The 27324-nt window shown below is 41.7% G+C and overlaps 2 protein-coding genes across 2 annotated transcripts; one reads left to right on the forward strand and one right to left on the reverse strand.

Annotated features, from left to right (window-relative positions):
- LOC109408029 (cyclic AMP-dependent transcription factor ATF-6 alpha) lies at nt 1-17581 on the forward strand. Its single transcript, XM_019681257.3, has 5 exons — nt 1-329; nt 537-1540; nt 1602-1774; nt 1841-2523; nt 16898-17581. Exons 1-5 carry the CDS (start codon nt 293-295, stop codon nt 17233-17235), a joined length of 2235 nt encoding a protein of 744 aa, XP_019536802.3. The 5' UTR covers nt 1-292; the 3' UTR covers nt 17236-17581.
- On the reverse strand, nt 17483-27324 carry LOC109408038 (uncharacterized). The gene is made up of 3 exons (XM_029864837.2): nt 27092-27324; nt 26983-27019; nt 17483-17922 (listed from the first exon to the last, which is right to left on the reverse strand). Exons 1-3 carry the CDS (start codon nt 27162-27164, stop codon nt 17592-17594), a joined length of 441 nt encoding a protein of 146 aa, XP_029720697.1. The 5' UTR covers nt 27165-27324; the 3' UTR covers nt 17483-17591.

A 27324-nucleotide genomic window follows, 5' to 3' on the forward strand; every position in this document is an offset into this window, starting at 1 on the left:
ATTTTAATCTCACTTTTTTTGTCTTTGAAAAAGTTTTATTGTGAAGTGTTTTAGTGTTATTTTTACAAAGTTTGCAGTAATACAACTAAATAAAACACGTTTTACGCTTCCTACTTATCTGCGTGAGCCAACGATTGTGAAGATTATAGATTTGATAGGAAATTAAGTGAATTCAAATTGTATCGACAGTCACTGAAATTACTCCTAATTTCATGCTGTAAGCAATGGTTTCGACAAAATCATAAAATCTAGTATTTAGAAGTAAATTTGACTTAAATTGTGCAACAGTAACATGGATTCGACGGCGATGGACGACCAGCAATTATATGGTAAGAGTTTCCGCAAAGTAAGCACTTTTGGGGGCAGCGGCGTAGAACACACGGCACGGGCACTGCTGCTGCATTCGTCAAGGTTTTTGCGTCAGTCGCGGCCCAAATATAAATAGAAAAAGCCGGTTGTTTGGATAATTGCGCGTCGCCTTATATGATATTTTTGACGATGAAGCTGAATAATTTAAGCTGCCCTATTTGTTTCAGATGGAACGATGTTGGACATTGATCCTATCCTGGAGGACTTTCCCATGGAGATGTACCAAGGATCTCTGGGAGGCTACGAAGGGACTCGTACCGTCATGGCACCAGTTGATGGAATGTTGCCCAACGAGGATCAATGCATGATGAGTCCTCAGTACGGCGATTTCATAGATCCGGACATGTTTCTCAATGGGGTTGTTAAAAGGGAAAGCGAATCGGACTGTTCCACTGGATCGCACAGAAACACTCCGTCGCCTTCGGATAGTAGCAAGAGCTGCGATTCATACCCTTCGAGTGGGTACGGATCGTGCGGAAGTGCTCAAATGAACAATATTTTGTTTGATAGCCCTCCTACTTCACCGGAATACCCGACGAATCCGCCACAGATCGTAACTGTACCACAAGTCAGCGGTATAGTGCGCATTGGAGCAGCTCAGCTCCCGGAAATACAGAAGCCAGCTTGTCCAGTTAATCTAGCGGACCTGAAGAAAGTCAAAATACCGCCGAAAAACGCAAAAGGGAATAACGGAACCGTTACCAGAACCATTACTAAAAAGACGATTGTTCTTACCGCAAAGGACTATCAAGCGCTCATGAAGAACATGAAGAATCAACCTAGCAATGGAACTGTTTTTATCAGAGCGACTCCTGCATCGGCATTCGTGACCGCCGCTGCCAATAAGGACAAACCTGTTCTCCCGAGGCCCCTCCGGCAATCTCCAACGACAACTATACCGTTGTTGCAATCCGCTCAAAATAAGCGTCCACCGGAAGAACCGGTAAGATTCTCCCCAATCCACTCTCCCGCCATTCCCACGCAGATGCCTTCGCTGCTGATGCCCCCTTCAATAGAAGGAACGGTTAACGAGCGGGCACTAAAGAAGCACCAGCGGATGATCAAGAATCGAGAATCGGCATTTTTGTCCCGGGTGCGGAAGAAAGAGTACGTCACCACGCTGGAGCAGCGCGTCGACGAGCTCGTCAAGGAGAACCGATACTTGAAGGAGGTGAGGGACGTGGGGTACTTTTTGCTGGTGCGGTTAAATTTTAAAATAATTTCTTTCACAGGAAAACGCAAAGCTGGTGGAGAAAATTAAGCAAAAATGTTCATGTGATGGAAGCAAATTTAAATTCGTTAACATAAATGGCATCACCAAGCAACTGACGCCAAATGTACGAAAAAATACGGCTATCGTCTTGGCAATGTTGTTCATGGTTTCATTTAATTTAGGACCACTCGGGTAAGGATTAATCTTATTGTGCTTTCTAAAAGTGGCCAGATAAAGCAATCCCTTTGAATCTTATAGGAATCTATTAACTGGCCAGGCGGCGAATCGTGAGTTACTAGAAACCCCAGATGAAGTGACTCACCATAAGCGCAATCTGCTGTGGATGGAGGATTCCAACCTCTTGGCCGCGCGGAACGTTGACATCAGCTTGAATCTAAGCAACTTTGATGATCTTGCGGCGAGAGCCACCGGAGAGGAGCCGTTTTCGATCTGTCCTTTCTACGTTAATCAAACCGAAAACATAAGACTGGCCAGCGAGTTGCGGCGGTGGATCGGAGAGAACGGGTACAAAAACTTGACCGATCGGGATGGGGACGACATGAGGATCAATTCGTTTTCGGAAATGTTCGCCCTGAAGGATACGATCGATTCCATGTACCAGCAGATGAAGGACATCAGCTCCCAAATGGAATCGTTCCAGAGGCGAACGAAGTTGCAGTTGGGAAACAAAGGCAAAAGGAAGAAGGCACGAGCGCTGGACGTTTATCAGAAGCAAAAACCGAAGAAGGAAAGTGATCTGGCGTTGTACTACACTGGGTTTGGCAAAAAATATGCCAAGTTTTTTGAGGAAATTGGCCGTCGAGACGACACGTTCTATTTGGTATCGTTTAGCGGAGAACACTTGCTGTTGCCGGCTTTGGCGTATAACAAAACTAATCGACCCAAAATGTCGCTCATGCTACCGGCTATGGTGGATAATGGTAAGTAATACACTCATATGCAAATATTTTATGGAGAAACATCAGAAAACACAAATCTGGCTGACACAATGGCCGCCACTCTTTTTTAGCAAGTGAGCAAAGCCAGAATAAACAAATGCAGCGTGGTTCGATGATTCGTCAGATTTGTGCAAATTTGGAATAGGACTTCTAGATGTTTCACCTTAACCCTTCTCTTCCCACGACTTTCAACGATTATTTCTATGCCAACAAAAGCATTTCCGTAAAAAAGTGCTTGAACAAGAGTTATAGCAAATTGGCTTACCTTTTCGAATCAATGATTTTTGTTGTTGTACATCAATAAGTTTTTGACTGTTTATCAATAGTTCCACTATTGAAACAAGTAGCTAGTAGTTAGGTTAAACTTATAAGGCTACAATCATATTCTTAAAATTATTGAGGTAAATCGGGGTAATTTGGCCACCCTAAGGACAAGTCAACAAAAGATGCAGAAAGCAAGGTGTTTCGTCCAGCGGTTGATAGGCCCCACGTTGTGTTCTTTATGCCCCGGGGACAAGACGAAGGAAGAACTACTTTCGACTACGCTTACTTTACGTTTTATTAGCGCACCACAGAGAGGCAGTGCTCCTGCTCTGTGGTGTTTCTAATAAAACGTAAAGTAAGCGTAGTCGAAAGTAGTTCTTCCTTCGTCTTGTCCCCCGGGCATAAAGAACACAACGTGGGGCCTATCAACCGCTGGCAAAACATTGGTGCCGTGACCAGGATGAAGGACACCCCGGAGGATCATCGGACGGACAACAGATTACTTTCGAAGCTACCCGACAACTCACCATGGGCCGAACCGTCGCCCACTGGATCGAAGCATCCACCCGTGTCGGACCGTAGCGTCCCCCTGTAGGACCCCAGCGTCCACCCGCCGGACCGTAGCGTCCCCTGCCGGATCGTAGCATCCACCGTCGGACCTCGAGTGTCCACCCGCAGGTCACGAGTGCATCATCGCCCTGCCGAATTATCCCCTTGCCGGATCATTGCCATCCACCGTCGGACCCCGAGTGTCCACCTGCAGGCCGCGAGCGTATCATCGCCCTGCCAAGTTATCGATCGTCGGACCTCTGCGTCCACCTGTAGGTCGCGAGCGTATCATCGCCCTACCGAATCCACCGTCGGACCACGAGCGTCCATCCTTTGGGACCCCAGCGTCCACTGCAGGCCGCGAGCCTACCATCGCCGCCTGTCGAATCATCCACGTCGGACTTCGAGAGTCCTCCTGCAGGTCGCGAGCGCATCATCGCCCTGTCGAGTCGAATTATCCACCGTAGGACCCCCAGCGTCCACCACCCGGCCGAAGCGCCATTCCCCGGACCGTAGCGTCACCATTGGACCATCAGCGTCAACCTCCCAGGCCGTAGCACCAAAGATTTGGACCCGAGCGTCATTCCCGTTCCACCAAGCTTCATCAATCAAGCCCTCTGTCGTCGCAAATCATCGTTCACCATACGCATCAGTTAATCCGTGCATCAGCCAGACCGGAGCAAGCAGAATTGAAGCAAATTGAATCATTTCCAAGTCACACCACCAGCCAGCAGCTAGCGCATTATCGCAGGTAGTTCAGCATGTGTGTTTCTACCTACAGTGCCCGATCGATCGACGACCGCCGCAGAAACAAATTAGAAAACAGTCGTTTTCGGGCGGGAGTATGTTGGATCTCGCACGGTCGCCGGCGTCGTCGTTGGCTGCTTCTAGCATGCAGAGCGTGTGCAGAAGCAGCCCATTGAACAGACACCGCATTGACTCCGCAGCAGCCTGATCGTGCGTCGGGCTGCCTATACGCAGCAGAGCAGCGTACGGCTGCTATTCAACTATTCACTTAATTTGATTTGTATATTGTCCGTACTATCGCTGTCGCCTATAAAAGCGACAGCGTGATCAATGTAATTTTAGTTGTAAGCAATATACCACCACAGAGCAGGAGCACTGCCTCTCTCCGATCCGATCGAAGAGAAGTATCTGGAGAAATGGATGACGTGGTTTCGCATACTTCCCGAGCTGGAGTCCGTCAAGATACCTCGTTGTTATTTCCGACACGAGGCAGGAATCGACAAAGCTACCGTGGAGCTCCATACTTTCGTAGATGCCAGTGAAAGTGGCTTCGCGGTCGTGTCCTATTTCCGCTTTGAAGTGGATGGCTACGTCGAATGTGCCCTAATCGGAAGTAAAACAAGAGTGGCACCTCTCAACCTCAAGTTCGTCTCCATTCCACGGCTGGAGTTGCAGGCAGCTGTCATCGGTACGCGTTTAGCACGCAACATTGCAGAAGGACTTACTTACCTTACCTTACCGGTCAGGCTAAGGCCGGGGTGGCCTCTGCTGTACATAGTAGCCGCCTCCATTCCACTCGGTCCATGGCTGTTTGTCTCCAGTTCCGCACTCTGCGTAGGGTCCGCAGATCGTCCTCCACTTGGTCGACCCACCTAGCTCGCTGCGCTCCACGTCTTCTTGTACCGATCGGATGACTCTCGAGAACCATTTTAGTCGGGTTGCTATCCGACATCCTGATGACGTGACCCGCCTACCGTAGCCTCCCGATTTTCGCGGTATGGACGATGGTTGGTTCTCTCAGCAGCTGATGCAGCTCGTGATTCATTCGCCTTCTACAAGTCCCGTCTTCCATCTGCACTCCGCCGTAGATGGTACGCAACACCTTCCGTTCGAAAACTCCAAGGGCGCGTTGGTCCTCTGCCGTAGGGTCCATGTTTCGTGCCCATAGAGGACGACCGGTCTAATCAACATTTTGTAGATGGTTAACTTCGTGTTACGGCGAACTTTATTCGATCGTAGAGTTTTGCGGAGTCCAAAGTAGGCACGATTTCCTGCCACAATGCGCCTCTGAATTTCTCTGCTGATGTCGTTTTCGTCGGTCACCAGTGAGCCCAAGTACACGAATTCTTCAACCGCCTCGATTTCATCACCGTCGATATGAATTCGGGGTGGCGGGCTCGGTGATTCCTCCCTGGAGACCTTTGCCATCATGTACTTTGTCTTCGACACACTAATGACTAATCCGATTCGCCTAGATTCACTCTTTAGTCGGATGTACGTTTCCGCCATCGTCTCAAATTTACGAGCAATAATATCAATATCATCGGCGAAACCAAGCAGCTGAACGGACTTCGTGAAAATCGTCCCACTCGTGTTTATCCCCGCTCTTCGTATTACACCCTCCAAAGCAATGTTGAACAGCAAGCACGAAAGACCATCACCTTGCGAGATTCGAAGGGACTCGAGAGTGTCCCTGATAGTCGAACTACGCACATCACTCGATCCATCGTCGCCTTGATCAACCGTATCAGTTTATCCGGGAATCCGTATTCGTGCATAATCTGCCATAGCTGTTCTCGATCGATTGCATCATACGCCGATTTGAAATCCATGAACAAGTGATGTGTGGGCACGTTGTATTCGCGGCGTTTCTGCAACACCTGGCGGATGGCGAACATCTGGTCCGTTGTAGCGCGTTCACCCATAAATCCAGCCTGATATTGCCCCACGAACTCTCTTGCAATCGGTGATAGACGGTGGCATAAAATTTTATAGAGTATCTTGTAGGCAGCGCTCAGTAGTGTGATCGCGCGGTAGTTCCCGCAATCCAACTTGTCGCCCTTTTTGTAGATGGGACACACGATACCTTCTATCCATTCCTCCGGTAATACTTCCTCCTCCCAAATCTTGGTAATGACCCAGTGTAGTGCTCTCACCAGTGCTTCTCCACCGTATTTTAGAAGCTCGCTTGGTAGTTGATCTGCTCCAGCGGCTTTGTTGTTTTTCAACCGGCCAACCTCCTCCTCAATCTCTTGAAGGTCAGGGGCAGGAAGTCTTTCGTCCTGTGCACATACTCCTAGATCTGTTACCACGCAACCTTCGGTACTTGCAACGTCGCCATTGAGGTGCTCATCGTAATGCTGCCGCCACGATGTCGGCTTGTGGCACAAAGCTCCAGCGCGAGCGGTTCAGCTTCTCGTAGAACTTTCGTGTGTCCTTAGCGCGGTACAGCTCTTCCATCGCTTCGCGATCTCGTTCTTCCTGCTGGCGCTTCTTCATCCGGAAGACTGAGTTCTGCCTGTTCCGCGCCTGTTTGTAACGTGCCTCACTCGCTCTCGTACGGTGTTGCAGCATTCTCGCCCATGCTGCATTCTTCTCGTTTTTCAACTGTTCACATTCGCCGTCGTACCAGTCGTTTCTGTGATTCGGAGTCGCGAAGCCTAGTGCTGTAGCCGAGGTACTACCTATGGCGGATCGGATGTCCCTCCAGCCATCTTCAAGTGTAGCTGCGCCAAGCTGCTCTTCCGTTGGTAGGGCCACTGCTAACTGCTGCGCGTAGTCTTGAGCCACTTCTACGTTACGAAGTTGCTCGATGTTGAGCCGCGGCGTTCGACTTCGACGCGTGGTGATAACTGTCGAAAGTTTTGAGCGCATGCATACAGCGACTAAGTAGTGATCCGAATCTATATTCGCACTGCGGTATGTGCGGACGTTGGTTATATCTGAGAAGAATTTACCGTCGATTAGAATGTGGTCGATTTGGTTTTCTGTTTGATGGTCGGGTGATCTCCAGGTGGCTTTGTGGATATCTTTGCGGGGGAAGAAGGTGCTTCGGACTACCATACCACGGGAGGCTGCAAAGTTTCCGCATCGCTGGCCGTTATCATTCGATACGGCGTGCAGGCTGTTTCGCCCGATTACCGGTCTGTACATTTCCTCCCTTCCTACCTGCGCGTTCATGTCGCCGACAACGATGTTCACGTCACGCGGTGAGCAACCATCGTATGTTTGCTCTAACTGCGCGTAGAACATTCCATCAGATCGACGCTATTTTTGGACAGATGCTCGAGACGTCATGTGTTGGTTGCAGTCAGATCACCGACGTTATTTGCAGTTTGTGGCCTTTCGTGTTGGCGAAATTCTGGAGGCGACGCATATCATCGAGTGAAGATGGCTAGGCACGAAACATAACGTCGCAGATGATGGTACAAAGTGGAAGTTTAGACCAGATCTCAAGCCAACAAGCCGTTGGTTTATAGGTCCACCGTTTCTATGGAAGCCTAAGAGCGAATGGCCATCGTCAAATCTGAATGGTGACGAAATAACACACGAACTTCGTGCGAACTATCTGTACCACATCGAAGGCAAGGTCCAAACGGTTCTGCAGGCTGAAAACTACTCGACCTGGCAACGATTACTACGTGTGACAGCTTACGTTCATCGTTTCACCGGTAACATCAGACGCAAACAAAAGAGGGAGCCAATGATCCTCGGACCGCTCACACAGGAAGAACTCTTTGCAGCGGAATCATTCCAGTTTCGGCAAGCTCAGGCAGACGTATACGGCGAAGAATTAGCAGTAATTTCAGCAGGAAATCACCGACTAAATAAGACAAATAGCCTCTTCAAGCTCAATCCCTTCATCGACGATCACGGAGTGATGCGCATTCACAGTCGTTTGGGAGAATGTGACTTTGTAGATGAGAGTGAACGGAATCCTATCGTACTTCCTCGAGATCATCCCGTTACCTATCTCGTCGTCGCCAATGTGCATCAGCGTTATCAGCATCAGTGCCATGAAACCTGCGTAAACGAAGTTCGCCGAGAATTCTATATTCCGCCAGTATGTAGAGTCTGTGGCCGGGTTCGCCGTAGCTGCCAACAATGTAAGATCAACAGTGCGAGACCTGAACCACCAGCGATGGGATGCCTTCCCAAAGCACGAGTAGCAGCCTTCGTACGTCCGTTTTCATATGTCGGTGTAGACTTTTTTGGACCCTTTCTCGTCCTCATTGGTCGCCGCCATGAAAAACGCTGGGGTGTTATTGTCACCTGCCTGTCAACTCGGGCCATCCATCTGGAGTTAGCCGCGTCGCTGAATACAAGTTCCTGCATACTAGCCCTGAGGAACTGTTTTGCACGTTGTGGAACTCCGGTAGAGATACGAAGGGACCGGGGTACAAACTTCATTGGGGCGGATAAGGAACTCAAGGCTGCGGTGGCGGGGCTGGACCAGCATAAGCTGATGGCTGAATTCACTACTCCGACAACATCGTGGCGGTTCAACCCTCCAGCATCTCCTCATATGGGTGGCTGCTGGGAACGTCTAATCCAGTCGGTCAAAAAAGTCTTAGCTGCAATCAAACCCCAGCGAGTGCCCACGGAGGAAGTCCTACGGAGCTATCTCATTCAGGTAGAAAACATCGTCAACAGTCGTCCGCTGACACATGTTCCAGTAGATAACTGCTCATCACCAGCGCTGACTCCTAACCACTTCTTGGTAGGATCGTCAAACGGATCAAAACCTCTCGTTCCATACGTACACTGCAAAAACTGCAAATATTTATTTTATGTGAAATTACACATCGATCCAATCGACCTTCCCACACATATAATTTATTACCCAAAATATAACTAACATAGTTATTATTTATGCTTTTGATTTGTTTCGCAAATCATTGGTATGTGTGATCACCCATAGCAAAAAAATATGTGTGTTCACACATAATACCAATGTATAGCGATACCGTGTTTGCGTCAGTGTCTGTGTCAGCCGCCGGCCCAGCCGCTGGCGATGCGCAAAGTGAAAAGATGGCGACTAAAACACGTTTACCAAATATTGTGCTGGCGGGAGTTGCAGTTCGTAGTGAAGTAATTTCCTCCTAAATCATCGTCCTCCTCAATCGCTTCAAATTGACCAATCTTTGGAAAGTCGGGAAATCTCAAGAGCGCAACTTTAAAGCATCATTCGAAACCTGGTTCGGAACCGAAAAGTTGAACGATTGGTCACTCACCGGTGATAACTAATCAACCAACTTTTTAGTGAAATACGATGTTTGACTCTTTTCTAATGAGCTCATCGCTATGTTTTAAAATCATGTTAGGCTATTTGGATCAATATTGTAATATTAATCCAAGCTAAACTTATATTATCTAATATAAAAACCATTTGAGCACATCTATCAAATATATAAGTAATGTTATTGATATTATGTGTCATATTGAATTGTTTTTATGTGTGATCACACATCAAAACAATAAATACCAAAAAATAATTCGTTATGTGTGTCACACATAAACATCATTTGTCCAGACACATTGCAAAAATATATGTGTACGAAACATAAAATAAATATTTGCAGTTTTTGCAGTGTAGATAGTCCAATAGCGGTTCAGCAGTCTTGGCAGAATCGGTTCTGGTAGCGGTGGGTATCGGAGTACTTGCCAACGACCACTCGCCGCACTAAATGGTTCTACCCAGTGAAGCCAATCGCGGTAGGCGACGTGGTTGTCGTAGTGGATCCTGGCCTACCAAGGAATCACTGGCCCAAAGGACGGATTGTATCGGTGAAGACCTCTTCGGATGGGCAAGTTCGTTCGGCAGTAGTACAGACTGCTTACGGATTCTACGACAGGCCTGCGACCAAGTTAGCTGTATTGGACGTAGGTGCAAACGAAAGTGAGCCGGACCAGGGTCCAACTACCGGGGGGGACTGTTGCGTACACTCTACCACAGAGAACAGACATCCAAGTCCAGTTTCGAAGCTGTGTAAGGAATTTAACGGCCATTTGAAATCGGCAACACAAGTGGCAATAGCGTGGCGTTGCAATCGGATAATTTCCTATACTAATTTTATTCACCACTTGAAATGTTTCAATTCACCACTGACTGTGGCAATATGGTGTTTGGCGGCGTTAGTGTTGTCATCATGTATTGGTTTGCAACCTTACTCAAGTGAAGATTCAAATCCTTACACAACTTTCTGAATGAAATTTGTTCTAGCCTGGATGTCTGTTCTCTGTGACTCTACCCCATCTATTTAATGTATCTGACACTTGTTGGGACTGGTAACGCCAGCGCCTGCCTGTGAAAGATCCCGGTGTGCTAATTCGGTGTAGGACATGTTAACGGGGGAGGCTTAGTAGGTCCACATCTGCCTACATGCAGATGGGCTGACAGTTATCGGCCTGCTGACGAGACTCGTGCTCGGAGCATGACCGAAGAAATAAAACGATCAATTCAAAGGCCAGTGGTCGCAAATGTCAAATTGAAAGTGACGTTTGTCAAAATGACGACGCCTATGCACACGCTCGTTGAAAACTACTCTAAAGTGAGTCGTTTTCGACTCACTTTGGTACAAAGTGGAACAGCTCAAAATAGAGTAATCTGCCTTCACTCACTTTAGAGTAACTTTTGATTTTATCAAAAGTGAGTAGAAAGTGAGTAACTTGTAAAATCGCAAATTTAAAAAGTGAGTAGATGTCATTTTTTTTTCTTTGTTGTTTTCTTTTTCTACCATGAAAAAAAATCAAAAGAAAATTACAAAAAGCAACAAAAACGAACATTCACAATACGCGCGACGTGAGACGAAACATAACACTTATAGTTCTTACAATCGTCAAGATATTAAAATTTACCTTTCGTCGACCGGTTTCGGGCGCGATGTCGCCCATCAACAGGACAATGTCCGACTGATTGCCTTCAGTTTTCGTACGATGTTCGTACACGTCCGAAGAGAAGAGATGCTACTGGGGAGTCGTGTCTACCAGACTAAAAAGACACGACGCAATGGGCGGGTCGTCTTCATTCATCAACGGCCTTCGTGTGTTGCTGATGAACATTGACTCCCAAGTGTTTAAGTGTAACGCTGCAACCGCAGTCCACGGGACACTCCGAGACATGCATAGCCTTGCCCTCTTTTATTAACTGAAAGCAATTTAAGATTTTTCTTAGTTTTATGTATCTACATACAGAGAAATTATTCAACTTACATGACTGTTTGTTTCAAAAAAGATAAATTTCTACATGTTTGAGACATGTTTGCCTTGCCGTCTGTTAGAATGCATATCTGTAAGAATTTGTTTTATTTCAAAGTTGATATTTCCACACTTTAATAAATTGGATAAAATAAAACTTACCTGCTGAACAACAGATGTGGTTTTCCATAATTTAGAAGAATTTCACGTAGAGATACATTTTCCTTGACCTGATATATGGCCTGTCCAACAGGGTGTCGTGATGTTACCAGTGTTGGTAAAAACTCAAATTCTCAAATCTCATGGTTGAGTTGTTTCACGCGCGATTCTTGACTCGCCAAACTCATCGCAGAAAAAATCATGCATGAGTTGACTCATGATTTCACTCATTTCTTTATTCCTTGATGTTCTTAATGTTTACATCGAAGTTTTTAGGATTGTATGATAGAACAAAAGCAAATCTAGCGTACAAAAACATTGAATGCCGTTCAAATTGATTTGGATTCGTTTTACAAGCGAACGAGATTTCGGCGCTTGACTCGTGAGTGCGAGATTTTGCATGAAATTCTCGCGCGTGAGAAAACGATTCAGAATCGCGTGCGAGTTTGCTCACGCGGGAGCGGTTCATGAGTGTGCTTTGAGTGTGAGTTTACCAACACTGGATGTTACTAATAAATTACAAATTACAAATTATTGGCAAGACGTCAGGACTTCGTAATGGCGGTTACCGGCACGAAATTTGAATAATGTTACTCAAAAATAGAATTCTGCCATAAATTTGAGCGGGTGAGTAAAAAACAGCTCACTTTGGAAAAAATGCCAAGTTACTCAAAAATGAGTATTGTCCAAAATTCAAACGTGTGAGTGAAAAATCACTCTGTTTAGAAGAATGCTGTCACTCTCTTTTTTAAATTTTCAATGAAATCGTAAAGTGAGTAGAATTCTACTCTCCTGAGAGTAGTTTTCAACGAGCGTGCAAGCGTCGTCTTGTTCGAATTTGTAAACAAGAACACGTGATAGCTGATCATATGAGTCTGCGGCTTGGTCGGCACTCGGAATGTAACATTTTACGGTTTACTAATGCATTTGATTGTAAAAATAGAGAAAGTTATGTTCAGTCGTAGTTAAATGATACTCTCATTAGTAGCTGTTACCATCTGCATGCTATACTTTTCTCACCCACCGGATTCAACGGACGTCGCGACGACAACGTACGTTGCTGCTGCTCTTGTTATTTACCGCTTCGATATCGAGTGCTCGGCCGTCCACTATTTCATGTTTTGTACAGAAAAATCTCACAAAATTAAGCCGTTATTCGTTCAAGGAATAGAAAATATTGCTTCAGGAACAATTACTTTGGATGCTATCGAGGAGATTATGATGAAATGATAATGTTGGTATTGGCATAAAATTAGCCGAATAGCAACAAAACGAGGAAGGGAGCGCTCACGAGGGCGACGCCGACGACGCCACGAAATGTAAACATGCACTCTTAAACAAATCCAAAAATGAATGAAAATCTGTGTGATAATTTAGTGTTCAGCACTTACAAAAAAGCTACATTTACAATAGAATTGGGTTGTTTAGTGAATAAAACATTGCTATTTTCTATAGCCTAATCGAAAGAGCTCATTTGTCTGAGTATAACGTGATATTATTGGATTTCAATACCTTTGTTTTGATGATTAAATTAACAAAACAGTTTTAATTTTCGAGGATAGAATGACAGTTCAATCGATAAAATGACAGTTCGACCCGAACAAAAAAAAATTCCCCATATAAACTTTAAATGCATTTTAAAAATAGTTCCCGGGATCAAAAAATTATGAAATTTTGGATTTCGACTAATTTTTGGGCGGAGAATTTTATTGTGAAATAATCTGGATACCCCTAAAGAACCCAATTAATTGATTTTGTTTTTTTTTTTCGACAAACATGAGGAGTATTTGTAATTAAAGTCATTTTAAAGAGCATCGTTCGACGTAGGAAAATCTTCCCATTTCAACACATGTATGTGCGATACTATTTAAGAGTGCTCGATGTTGTCCGGTCAATATACTTCTGAACGAAAATCAACAGATGGCGATAGTGTTTCAACGGTTTTTAATTTAAACTTATGGACGCGCATTCCTCGACGCATTGCACTAGCCACCACGTCAGTTTGTCGGTGGTATTAATGTAAGGTTCTCCAGTTAAGACCTGAGACGAGACTCGCGAAGACGGTCTTCTTTTTCTCCACTTTGTTATTTTTTTCTTCTTCCTATCTGTGTTGACATTATGTTTTGGGCTGGTGGTTCAAACACGTACGTGACCGCATCACCTCACATGCACAGGGTGGCCACTAAACCGGGAAAAACGGGAAAACCGGGAAAAAGACGGGAATTCGGAACGACCGGGAAAAAAGCGGGAAAAAGTCGGGAATTTGGAATAATTACCGGGAAAATTGTTGTTAAGATTAACTTGATGTGCATATTTGAATGTTTACACTTCATCGAAAATCTGCAAAATCAAAGCCAAACCAAGATACTCCTGGGATACTTCTACGAAATCCCAAGGAATTCGCCTATGCAATCACTTGGAATTTCCTTAAAACAAAACTTGGGATTCTTCAAGAAGTTTCTTGTAGAATTCCTCTAGGTTTTTGAACCGCTTGATTATCTCTTGGAATTCGATGAGATTTTTTCGAGGAAAGAGTTTCTTACATCTGAGATTTTTTCAAAAGTTTATTTTTGGATTAACCCGTGTCCTTTCCTAAATTTATTCTAGTTTTTTTTAATAGATAAGAAAATCATAACCACTAAACTGGGTTTTAATCAAGACATTTTAATTGAGAGTTCCTTTTAAGATTCATCAAGATTTTCCTTCCGCAATTGTAACAGGAGTTGCTCTAATCTTCAAAATTTCCTACGGGAATTTTTCCCAGATTATTTTTTTGAAATCCTTCCAGATTTTTTTTCCTTTTCTTCCTGGAGCTTCCTCTGGGATTTCCCTAGAATTTTATTCTGAAATTTTTCCGAAAGGTTTTTTTTATAAATCAATCGGGAGTTCTTTCTGGGATTCTTTACAGAGTTTCTTGTGGTATTTCTCCAGGATATCATTATATTACTCATCCATCTCCACGAGTTCTTTGCACGATTTCTGCAGGAGTGCCTTCTGAAACTTTGATTTTGAAAACTTCCAAGAGGTTTTGCTGAATTTTATCTTTATTTTATATTTGCTTTTGGAATCTCTCCAGTGTTTCTTACTGCGTTTCCTTCAAGAGTTCTTCTTGGGCACCCTCCAGGAGTTTGTTCAGAGAAACCTTCAGGAGTTGCTTATGAAAGTTGCTTTTGGAGTTGCTCCAGGAGTTGCTTTTGGGCATCCTTCAGAAGCTCCCTCTGCAAATCACCCAGGAGTTCCTTCTGGATGATCTCCCAAAATTTCTTACAAAAACTTTACGATAGCTATTTCTGGAAATTCTCCAGAATCCTAAAAATCAAACTACTGCGGGAGTTTTGTAATCGAGAACTCTTCCAAGAGTTCCTTGGGAAACCTCCTAGACATGTGGGAGATTCTTTTGGGAATCCTTCAGGAGTTCCAGGAGAAATCCCTAGATCGAATTCATGATCCCAGACCAAAAGTTCTATTCTCTAATTGCCAACAGACTGACTAAAACCCTAAATTCCCTAAAGGAACCTCTTCCAGAATAAATCCATTAACCCTCGAGCGATCGCGCTGTTGTGTTTTGTACAACACGTTGAAAAAATCTCGCTTTTCGTGTTCAGTATTAGCGTGGTGCTGGCGGTGGTGGCCAACCGCGCTAGTTATGGACGGTTAAGGAATCTAGAGGAATCCACAAAAGATATACAAGGTGGAATCGCTAACAGAAGTTACTGAAGAAATCCAAGATAGTATTTTTGGAGTAATCGAAAGATGAAATCTCGGACAAAACTTTGTAAGAATCTCCAGATGTAAGTTTTTGGGGGAATACTCATTTGGACATCCTGGAGGAATCCCCGGAAACAACACCAATGAAGTTGCGTTAGGGCACCTACGCTAATGAATAAAATTATAAAAAAAAATTTCGATTATCCTCCATGTCCCGGATAATTGGTGCGACCTTTGCTGATTTTATATGCACATCTTACCTATTATAGATCTGTCATAGTTAGTTTTTTTTAAGTACAAGAAAATAAGTAAAATAATTAGTGAGGGAAAGCTTGAATTATGCACTATTTGGAGCTGAAAATATGTTGTAAGTAATTGTGTAGCATACGCCTTCTATGTCATCATTGGTAGTTACTTCCATTTTTTCCATAGATGCATTACGTTAAGAATAATATTAATCTATACTGCCCCCACTCGCATAACAGTCCCATTTGCAAAAAGTAGGAATTGAGGAAACAGCATTTGAAGTTTGAAAGCTTGTTTCCATATAAAACTTTGAAAAATCGCCAAAATTTGAAGAATATTTCGATCATCTCGGAACTTTCACAGATTGTTTTGCACATGAATATATAACTGTAAAAAATATTACAATCACTACAAAGTTGTTCAGTTTTGTGTTACGTGACACAAAAATCCATGATGGGACTGTTATGCGGGTACTTTTGATATGGGACGCTCATGACTTGGTATTTTTTTCACATATTGACATAAAAATTCATAATTTTTATTATTGTTTTTGGAAGTACATCGAAAATGATGACTATTCATAACGTTAACTCAAAAGTGATGAAAAGTAAAATGGGACAGTTATGCGAGTGGGGGCGCAAGTGCATTTTTACATGGTACTTATCATCCATATGATACGAAAATGGGCGTTACCTACTAAAAAATGTGCATTTTAAAAACCGGGAAAATTTCAGAAATCGTACCGGGAAAACCGGGAAAAAGACGGGAATTTCAAAACTGATATTTAGTGGCCACCCTGCATGCAGTGTGACTGAATCCCATTCACGCACAAAATCATGTTGAGGTGAAATTTTGCATCGCCAACAATCGCCAAGCAAAGTAATCATTGGAATATTTTGTTTTTAATTTATTTTTGACAGTACAGGAGAAGAAAATGCTGCTCGGAGTGAATTTTGGCTTCAGAATTTATCTCGGATAGCAATACTTTACTCGTTTTAGGTAACGTAATCAAACGGGCTACAACTGACAGCTCAGTTGGGCTGCACTTGACGTTGCTTTTTTTCCTCTTCGCGAGTCTCTTTTCAGGTTAAGACTATGGATCGCCAATCCGGAGACGGCGGGTTCGAATCCCGTTCCAGTCGAGAAAATTTTCTCGGCTCCCTGGGCATAGTGTATCATTGTGCTTGACTCACAATATACAAATTCATGCAATGGCAGGCAAAGAAAGCCCTTCAATTAATAACTGTGGAAGTGCTCAAAGAACACTAAGTTGTAGCGAGGCAGGCCAAGTCCCAGTGGGGGCGCAGAGCCATAAAGAAGAAGAAAAAGAAGGTATTGATGTGATACAACAGTAGTGGGATTATGAAGTTTCACTTAATTCACAACTTCCGCAACACGAAGGACAAAACTCTTTGATTTGTTTCTTGTCCTCCTAATAGGCAATGTAATGTGCAAACATACCAAGAACGAAATATATTCTTTCTAGCGACCCATCCATCGGACAAGGTAACACTGATGCAAATCGACTGCGAAGTGATGAACACATCGATGATCCAAATCCGGGAGAAAACCATTCCAGGTGATTTGCTACGTCCGCACGGAAAACCAGACGAAACCACAAACGGCTCCAATGGCGAAAACACCAAGAAGCCGTCGATGAAAAGTGCAACCGAATTCGCTGACAATAATGTCCACAATATAAGCAGCTCAAATCCGACGAGGGACAGCCGAAGGCCGGTGGTTCACTATAAGCATCCTTCGGCTAGACCGTTCTTTGTCCAACGCATGAGCGAACATTTGAAAAGTGACTACGATCTACATTAGATTTAGGAAAAGGTTCCATCTGTTATATCGTTCAATTTTTTTCTGTTAACATTTTGTACCTTGATTTTCTGGTATTTATATAAATTATTTAAGTTGAAAAATATTTAGACATATTTATAAATTGTAACAATTGTGCAATGTACTGCAATTCTAAATCACCTTTGCTGAATTATGATCCGTACGTTTATATATTTTCGCTGAGAGTTGAAATTGGCTGTAATATTAGTGTTTAATCATACATGAACAATGTTAGAATAGTCAAACAAATGCATTTGGAAATAATCTTTACAAAAAAGAAAACTACATACAATAAATCTTACACAATTAAATCAACAAAATACCACAATCACACCCGCCTAATCTATTGGCTTCGAAAGCAATTCATTCTCCACAACGTCCAACGCAGCATTGTCCAATTGAGCGCGACTTTCTTTCAGCACAGCATCGTACCGCCTGGCAAGGAATGATTTCCGCTGAATGTACCGTTCCACCAGTTGGGTAAAATCGTTGGAGTCCTGAACGATCGCATCCACGGTAGGCCCGGCGCTCAAATACCGGTGTTGTTCCTCCGAAAGCAGCGACACATTCAGTTCGATGGTGTTCTTCTTGAACTCGTTGATTTCGTGCACTTTGTCCCGGACCAGCCGGTTCCAGCTGTCGATTTCGTCTTTAAGCTGCTTTTCGTAACTGTGGAGGATGCAGATGAGTTTTGAAATGCAAATGGTGTTACCTACAGTGTCATTAGTAATCTTACGCTCCCAAATTTATCCTACTCGAAAACCAGCAATTACGGCACCTATTAATTCCGAGAATATTTCAGTCGGTAATTTGAAGGGACATGTTATTGAATGCACATTGATTTTGAATGCAAAGTGTATATCTTCCGGATTTTAATAGTATTCTGTATGTTTGATAATTTTTAGATGAATTCCTAATTGTTAACTCTTTCCTTCCCACGATTTTGAACGATTATTTCTATGCCAATATTTTTTTTAGAGATCATAATTGTAGAACTTATTGTTTAATAGTCCAAATTTCACTTTAGATCCACGGTTCCCAACCTTGACTCTCGCGACCCCCCAGTCTGTCGTCACTGCGCTTTTCGTAAAACAATCGAAGCGTGCCTGCAAGCGGTTGGGGGGTCGCGAAACGAAGGTTGGGAAGCTATGCTTTAGATATTATAGTTAAAATGAAAATTAAACAATTGCACAATCAGTTCTATTATGATCTGTTAAGGTTATCTGTTAGCGAAAGGGTCACCTGCACGAAATTAGGGCATCCTACGGTATTTTAATTAATAATAGTTTCAATACATATTGTGGGTTTACCTACTAAGGCTACAGTCATATTCTAAAAACTGTTGAATCATATTCTGTTTGGTTCGAGTTCATCGAAAATCGATGGTGCCAGAGCCATGGGAAGCATAAGAAAGCATATTTTCAGATTAAACAAATGATATTCAGATGATTCTCTTTTTATTACTTTTTCCAAATAGGTTACACAGCACCGCAAGGGGAATGACATATCATTTTCTAACAGGAAAATCCACATTCATCCGTCGCTGACCGCTGCTAACTGAGCAGCAATTAGACGCGGTTAACGACGGTTAGCAACGGATAAATGCGGATTTTCCGGTTAGCAAATGAAGTGTCATTCCCCCTGCAGTACCATACATGTCCAAATTGAAATTGAATACAGGTAATCTTCGATATAACGTACCCTCGATATAGCGAATTCGATATAACGTGTATTTTGTTTTAATACAGTTGACTCTCTACATCTCGATATTGAAGGGACCATCGAGATAGGGAGAGATCAAACTCAAGAACCAATTTTTAATGCACACTAGATTGAAAAATCGTCCGTAACTAGGAAAAACCATCAACAAACAGATGTCACTTCGCCTTCCCAGAATGTTTTGCACCTAGAAAAGAGATCTAGCAACCTGTAAAAAACGGGCATATCGACATATGGAAAGAAAATCTAAAACAAAAACTAACAAGATCGCATCGAGATAAAGAGACATCGAGACAAGGAGATATCGACATGTAGAGAGGTTAAATTTATGCAGATTGAAGGGACCGAGAAAACCATCGAGATAGGGAGAGATATCGAGATGTAAAACATCGACATGTGGAGAGTCGACTACACGGTGTTCAATAAGTTCGGATACTCCATATAACTTGAATTAATTTCACATCTGTAATTCAGATTTTCAAAGTAAATGTATTTATTGAAAGGTCATATAACACTGATCAAATATAGCATATGGTTTTGAATAAAGTCTTTTTCTACCTTTTTTTATAAGCCTTAGATGTATCTAAAGTTTGTTAGCTCCGGCACGCTGGAATAATTTTCGATAAGTTACTCAAGCTACAGAAGTCTAAAACGTTGACTTTTGAGTTTACATCTCACTACATATACTAAATTAAAATAACTAAATTAATAGACAAAAGCTTTACACTGGTATTTCAGTGATGATATGGTGATAAATTTGCAAGTTTAGTCAAAATGTGCTTAAATCTATGAAAAAGGCATAAGTACATTATAGGGTATGTGTGCCATCAGTAATGTCATGCTCCCATTTTCATCCTAATCGAAAACAAGCGATTACGGCACCGATTGACTCCGTTCTTTTTGATTTCAAGAATGCTCACTTCCAACAAAAAATACAAAAATAAGAAACAAAACAAACAGCGCTTCAATCCTTTGTTTTTCGTGGGATGAAAATGGGAGCCACATGCTTAATAAGGGAACCAATACCCTATAATGCCAATTTCGGTTAAAATTTGCCACAATAGGGATATAATCAAGTTTTGGAAAATATAATCTTGGATTAAACTGAGATATAACGCAGCCTTGCTTTTTGACAAAACAAAAATCATTAAAACAGGTACAGCGGCAATTTTAGCAATTTCAAAGATCAAAATAAAATGAGTCCGTACTTCACCCAATCTGAATCTTAGGGGCTGTCCATAAACCACGTGGTCATGAGGGGGTTCGGCCAATGACCATTTTGTATGAACAAATAAAAAATTTTGTATGGACTAATTACCACGCGGGGGGGGGGGGGGGGGGGGTGTTGAAAAGTCCCAAAAAAATGACCACGTGGTTTATGGACAGCCCCTTATAGATTATTTCGTATGGCCATAGTTGCTACCACTAATGCTGAGGACAAGAACCTAATTTGATTTAACTTAACACTATTACTCAATAAAAACTAGACGAAATACAAATGACAGACGTGCGTGCCGGCCGAAAGGAACTTGAGACACATTTGCAATTACTACGAAAGGATAAAGGACAGTTTATTTCAAAACATATACTGTATTTGATCAGTATTATGTGAGCTTTCAATTAATACATTCACTTTGCAAATCTGAATTACAGAATGGAAATTAATTTAATTTTACTGTGTATCCGAACTTATTGAACACCGTGTATAACGTACAGCATTGAAAATTTTCAATTTGTGATAATCACCAGATAAACTACAAAATCTCTCAATTCAATGTTTTGTAGCAGCAATAGCTATCCAGAATAAGCGCGAATTGGGAGAAAAATATAGTGTACATTATATCGAAGCACAAAAAAGAAATAAAATCCAAGTGCCGATAAGTGTGTGGGTTTCGGGTTCGCGCGCAAACGGCATTCCGGCTGGTGATGCAACGGCGAAGCATCACCAGTGAAAATTGTTAGCTCGGGCTCGCCGGTAAGGGAACGTTCAAAAATTACGTCCAACATTTGGGGGAGGGGGGGTCTAGAAAAGTGTGACAGTACGTGTATTGGGTATAGGAAAAGTGCGTGACAGAGGGTGGAGGGGGGTCTAGAAATCTCGAAAAACGATGGACGTAATATTTGAATCTTCCCTAAGGAAGAAAAAAAAATCCGTGCGCCGACAAGTGAGGGGTTCTAGACTGTTGTGGTTTGTTGTGCTCGATTGCAGTCGTCGCGTCGTCGATTTGAATGTGCACATAGTCGTACCCGCGTGAAGTCGGTTTAGTGTGATTTAGAAAGCAAAGTGGAAGTTCCGCTGTTTTCATTCGGGTCGGCCGCGTCGTCTCCGTCCTCGATTTGATTGTGCACATTGTCGTATCCGTGTGTAAAGTGATTACGGAGTCAAAGCCAGTTAATGAAAGATGCTGCATTGCATAAGCACTGGACACTTAGATGGATATATATCGGTGAGCTCGTTTCATTCTATCATAATAATTAATAACTTTTATAATGATACAGTGACGATTCGTTCGTTGAGAGCTCGTTAGATGGGCTATCTCGATGGTTGAATGTTCACTGGTTGGGGCAAAACCCAACTAAAAAGCACTGTCAATGTCAAAATAGATGTCAAAACGAGTTTGACGTCTGACCGCCGTCGCATCACAGCTCCTGTATACAGAACGTTTGCGCAAGTATGTGAGTGTTCCGTGACATATTTCTCGTCACTTGCGTGTGTCTAGAGCATTTTTATCAGTTGTCAGTTGCCCCAACGAACGAACACGATTCGCTAATCGGGGCGCAGTCGTGACCCAACCAGCGAATCCGGACTGTATAAAAATATGCTGATTTTTATGTATTTACCTAACAAATATTGAAAGGTTCGTCACGTTATGTTTCGGCGCTAGTTTCCAATGCACTTCTTGTTGATAACAAATATTTTTCTTTCATTTATTTTATTTTTTTTTTGTATTTACACTATATGCAATTTGAATGGTTCGTCATCTTCGGTGTCGGCATTTGTTGTATTTGATTCAAAATGAATACGCGTTTTGATGTATATAGGTTGCATGAATCAAATTATTCTCAATTTAGTTGAAAATTGGAGTTTTCGACTAGCGAAGTTGGATTTTTCTCCAAATCTATGCGTCGGACCTAACTTCGGAAGTGGTTCGCTGTAGTAAACCTGGTACGCTACACAGCGCACTACTTCCGAAGTTAGGTTCGACGCACGGATTTCAAGAAAAATCCAACTTCGCTAGTCGAAAATTCCGGGATTCAACTGCACGGACAATACTTACCAAAGTGAATCCACATCATGTGACTTTCCCCTCCCCATTAACAAAAACTCCTTCCCGTGACAATCGTGGAGAAGATGAGGTGATCTCGGTCTCTAGTAGCAACGTACGTCACACTAACATTCCTTCCCTTCCTCGATGACCGTAAGGACGTGGCCGGCGCCGTTATTGACCTAATAAAGTTTGGAATTCTCGAAAATGCACATTGAGAGCGGAGGCTACTCCCTAGCTCCGTTTGTTGGTTCCCTGTGCAATTTCGATTGCTCTGGTCAATCACGGACTAGCAACTACGAATTGTAGGTCATCTATGCTCATGCTCATGCTCATTATATCGAAGCACAAAAAAGAAATAACTTTTTCTTGAAAACTCATATTTATCATTATAAGTTTTCTGAATTGAGCATGAGCATGAGCATAGATGACCGCACAATTCGTAGTTGCTACTCCGTGATTGACCAGAGCAATCGAAATTGCACAGGGAACCAATGAATAGTGCTTGGGACTAGCATACTATTCTCAATGTACACAGTTCGAGAGCTCTCAACTTTAATAGAGTCAATAACGGCGCCGGCCACATCCTTACGGTCATCGAGGATGGGAGGGAATGTTAGTAAGACAAACGTTGTTATAAAGACCGCGAATCGCTGCATCTCCACGCTTGCCTCAGGAAGGATTTTTTGTTAGTAGGGTAAGGTACATTGGCAGTCCGGGGGTCACCTATGGTTGGTGATATGATTTGACAATGGATCAATATACACAAACCGCCGTTAACAACCGACCACTTTTCGACGCAACAACTAGCCAAGAACATGCTATCGCGCGTCTCCATTCCACTAGGGAGCAATTTATCGTTATAAGTTTTCTGAATTGCACAGAAATCATTATTTGGGGGTATTTTCACGTCGAATTCATTAATACATACAGATACATACTAGCATAAACAATATTAAATTTACATAACGTACATTTCGATATAACGTACAAAGAGGTTATATCGAAGAGTACCTTAGCGTGGTTCCAAAAATCGTTTTTGCTCTTGGTTCCTGCAATTAGTTTTTATGCTATATGTTTCTCGACTTTGTTAATAGTTTGAAATATATAGTTTTCTTCATTACTTACATTGCACAGTTTCTGTCCAAGTTGTCCATTCCAATAGAATTAACTTTAGAAGAGAATCAACACGATACACACCATAATATTTTTTTTTCAGTAGCTGCGGTTTGACATTCGCATATACGTCAATGCTAAGTTGATGGAAGTTTCATAAAATGCATTTATATGCATTAGATTCAAATTGAATGCATATTAAAAGAGCGATCCGCCCCTTGTTTTTGCTCCACATCGATTATTCGATTCATAACCAGATTCTTTGCCTTCTCCCAAAATTTGAGTTGATTTGGTTGAAAATTGAGACTGCACAAGCCCTTCAAAGTTTGTATGGGAATTACTTTGGAAAAATGATGTTTTTCATTCAATTGACCATATAATTCCCCCAAGTACCGTAGAGGGTCATAGGGGGTCTGTGGCATTTGGCCTAAAGATATTTGGCATAACGGTCATTTGGCATCATGGACACTTGGCACAATAAAGAAAGGTGGATTTCGATTATTCGGTTCGCTCCCGGTTATAGGACCCCGGATACTCTTAGGCTGCTCTATCAGCTAAAACTTTGCCGAAGACCGCATTCGAGTCGGGCGGTTCATTAATTGATTACCGATTTTTATTAAACCACACTGAAAATATTTGCTGATGATGATCAAACTATTCGATGGGCATCACTGCAATTTGCAGTGAAACATAGTTAGCCTTGATTTATGTGTGCTATCTTTGGCGCCATGTGCAGCAATGATGCCTGCTGGGAAGCTTAAGTATCAATGTTATAGTTTCTCCATTTGGATAGAAATCGATAACTAATTGATGAGGCGTGCGATTTGAATGCGGTCTTCGGTGAAGTTTTAGCTGATAGAGTAGCATATCAGGCGTCTACTCACCCTCAAGGACACTTGGGAAAATTCTACGGCTGATTGGATGAAACAAATCGTCTCGCCTTAGTAATTTCCATTCAAACTTTGAAGGAGTTGTGCAGTCTCAATTTTCAACATCATCAACTCAAATTTTGGGAGAAGGCATCTGATCTGAGCAGAGATGCCAGATTATTTTATCAAAAAATCTGTATCAATACCAGTGAAGAGAATTGTCAGACAAAAGAGGCACAAAACAAGACGCAGCAATTACTCTTTATCCCAACTGGTAACAGATAATGACTTCTTCTTCTTCTTCTTCTTTATGGATCTACGTCCCCACTGGGACTTAGCCTGCCTCGCTTCAACTTAGTGTTCTTTGAGCACTTCCACAGTTATTAATTGAAGGGCTCTCTTTGCCTGCCATTGCATGAATATGTACATTGTGAGGCAACTACAATGATACACTATGCCCAGGGAGTCGAGAAAATTTTCTCGACCGGAACGGGAATCGAACCCGCCGTCCCTGGATTGGTGATCCATAGCCTTAACCACTAGGCTAACTGGAGACCCCAGAGAACAGATAATGGCATGATCTCGAATTTTTTTGTTGCAGACAAAACGGAAGCTTTGTTGCGTACTTTTCAACTCGTGAATAATCAATTATTACTAACCCAAAATCAAAACTCTTTGATAATACATCTTCAGCAGCGTTGCAGTGTTTACCGCTCGAAAATAATAATGCATGGCTTAAAAATCTCTAAATTCGTGGTGCACGATCTTTGTCCTATTCTGTTCAAGTTGAGACAAACGTATGTCGCATTGGGTAGTATGTCGCAACAAATTCAGGTTGCGACATTGTCGTTATTGTTGCGCGATGGTTGAATTTTGATTCACTACAGATTTTTCTGTATCGCCGTAAGGACTGTTCATTTTATAAAGAGGACAACTTTGCAAGGCTATAAAAAGAAAACGCGTAGTTCAAATTTGAGCAGCCTTGGTTAGTTGTTCAGTACATTATATTAGCAGATAATAACCATAAATAAATTGGTTTAAAATTAATGAACTTCATAGAAATGTGGCAAAGTGTTTCGAGAGATCAATTTTTCAATTCCCAAAAACTAAAGATAAACACAAAATTTCTGTAAAACATCGGTTTATCGTTTTCAATAGCAAGAAAGTGTTTGCCATGATGCAGCAGTTTGAGTGATACATATTCTGGCAAAATATAAACCTAATCGGAATAATGGTTGTTGATATATTAAAGTTACAAATTTTACTCGATTTTCAGAATAAAATTTATTTGTTAAACAAAAATGTATAAAAATAATAAATTTTGAATGTTTTCAATGGATCTAGTCGAAAGTACTAATAACGCAATTTCAAATGAAGAAAACCGCATCTTGATAGCATTGTTGGCTTGGTTACTGTGCTTCATGGCAGTTACCGGAGATAAAACCGCTTCGTTCTATGAAGGTTCTTCTAAATAACGATGTACTCTATTGCAAATACAACGTAACATTGATGTCGAAAATAAAAATTAACATGTAGTTATTTTCAAATAAGGTATATAATCACATAGGGTCAGACCTTGCTGAAAATAAATAATAATAAGCTTCTCTAGAATCAAAAACTTGCATTTATGGAGCAAAGTATGCAATTTTTCATTATGGCCATCATTAAGTATTAAATTTATGATGAAGAATGTACTTTAAAGCATATTTTTCTTCGGTATCATTTAGAATGCGATTCTCTTCTATACTGGATAAATTTTGAACTGATTCCGTAGTGTTATTGCATCACTGGACTTAAATAAGTATTTTTTATCAATTTCATTGATAACAATGCATCTCACTATATCAAGCTGTATAATGCTTGGTGTATTATTACTGACCAACTATTACACTCTACCTTTAGAGGAATAGTATTGGATCCCAACACATTGAAAAGTTCATGAAAATTTTAAAGTTATGTATGTGGAAAGTTGTGTAGAATTTTGAGAAATGGGGTTTTATTGGGTTTTAACGAAAACCGCTTCAGTTCCATAACTAAGGACAATTTGTATAATGTTATATTTTTCCTACACTGTAGAATAGCTATGGAAATTTATGCATAAAACCGATAATGATTTTATTGAAAAATAAAAAAGATATCACACAAATAAGGTGTCCTCTTTATAAAATGAACAGTCCTTATTTGATGGTACATAGGTATAAACACCGAGAGACCTGGGTATTAATAGAAACTAACAAAAATGTACTTTTTACTGGTACTTATTTTTCTAAAACATGTGTGAAAATGTACAAATTTTCATTTTTTTTGAAGTTCAAGCAGCAATTTATGAAGTTTTCATTAAAATTTATTGAAAATAACTTCAAATGTTATGCTTCCTGTAGAAATCAGTATCACATTTTAAAAATCTGTATTTTCCTGTATTCTGCATCTTGTTTGTATAGAAGGTCAAATATCTGTATAATACAGAAAAATCTGTATATCTGGTATCTCTGGATCTGAGAGAGAATCTGATTATGAATCGAATAAGCGGTGTGGAGCAAAAACGATTTTTTGAACCACGCCAACACATCCATGAGGTGGCTTGCAAACACGTTATTCGCAGAAATAGATAAATGATTATATTCAATATGAATTTCACATTTGATCATGATCTATGACCTCCAACTCAGGTAAATTTTTTTATGAAAATCGGAGAGCAACCAAACTGTTAAGAATTAACTATTCTGTAAACATGCATTCATTCAATTAGTTATACCTACCTTGGTTTGCATGGAACAGGCGAAGCAGATGAGGACCCTTTCAAAATATAATTACGAATATCAATAGCAAATTTAGTTTAAAAATTTCACTCTGCAGTTGCATACCAACCTTGCTCTGACTGGAACAGTGATGAACGACGGCGAACCGGAATCTTTTGTGGGATGTTTCCGGACTCTGCCATGTTGAAAACTTTGCTGCTGTTGCAAATCAAACTGAATTTTCTTTTACTCTCTCACTTTTAGCGGATATAGCATTAAATTTACAAGTAAATAAAACAAAATGAGTTAAATTAATAAGCAGGCACGCTACAAGCCGCTATTTTCTGTTGAATGTTTTGATTT

This window comes from Aedes albopictus, chromosome 2, assembly GCF_035046485.1.
Source record: "Aedes albopictus strain Foshan chromosome 2, AalbF5, whole genome shotgun sequence".
In the NCBI taxonomy this organism is placed as follows: domain Eukaryota; kingdom Metazoa; phylum Arthropoda; class Insecta; order Diptera; family Culicidae; genus Aedes; species Aedes albopictus.

Excerpts from the sequence above, each read along its gene's own strand:
- LOC109408029 (XM_019681257.3), top strand. The coding sequence starts at position 293 with ATGGATTCGACGGCGATGGACGACCAGCAATTATATG. Across the intron at positions 1,775-1,840 it reads TTTAATTTAGGACCACTCGG|GAATCTATTAACTGGCCAGG; the intron begins GTAAGGATTAAT and ends TGAATCTTATAG. Across the intron at positions 2,524-16,897 it reads ACCGGCTATGGTGGATAATG|CGACCCATCCATCGGACAAG; the intron begins GTAAGTAATACA and ends TATTCTTTCTAG.
- LOC109408038 (XM_029864837.2), bottom strand. The coding sequence starts at position 27,164 with ATGGCAGAGTCCGGAAACATCCCACAAAAGATTCCGGTTCGCCGTCGT. Across the intron at positions 27,020-27,091 it reads ACTGTTCCAGTCAGAGCAAG|GGTCCTCATCTGCTTCGCCT; the intron begins GTTGGTATGCAA and ends ATATTTTGAAAG. Across the intron at positions 17,923-26,982 it reads CCTGTTCCATGCAAACCAAG|TTACGAAAAGCAGCTTAAAG; the intron begins GTAGGTATAACT and ends CATCCTCCACAG.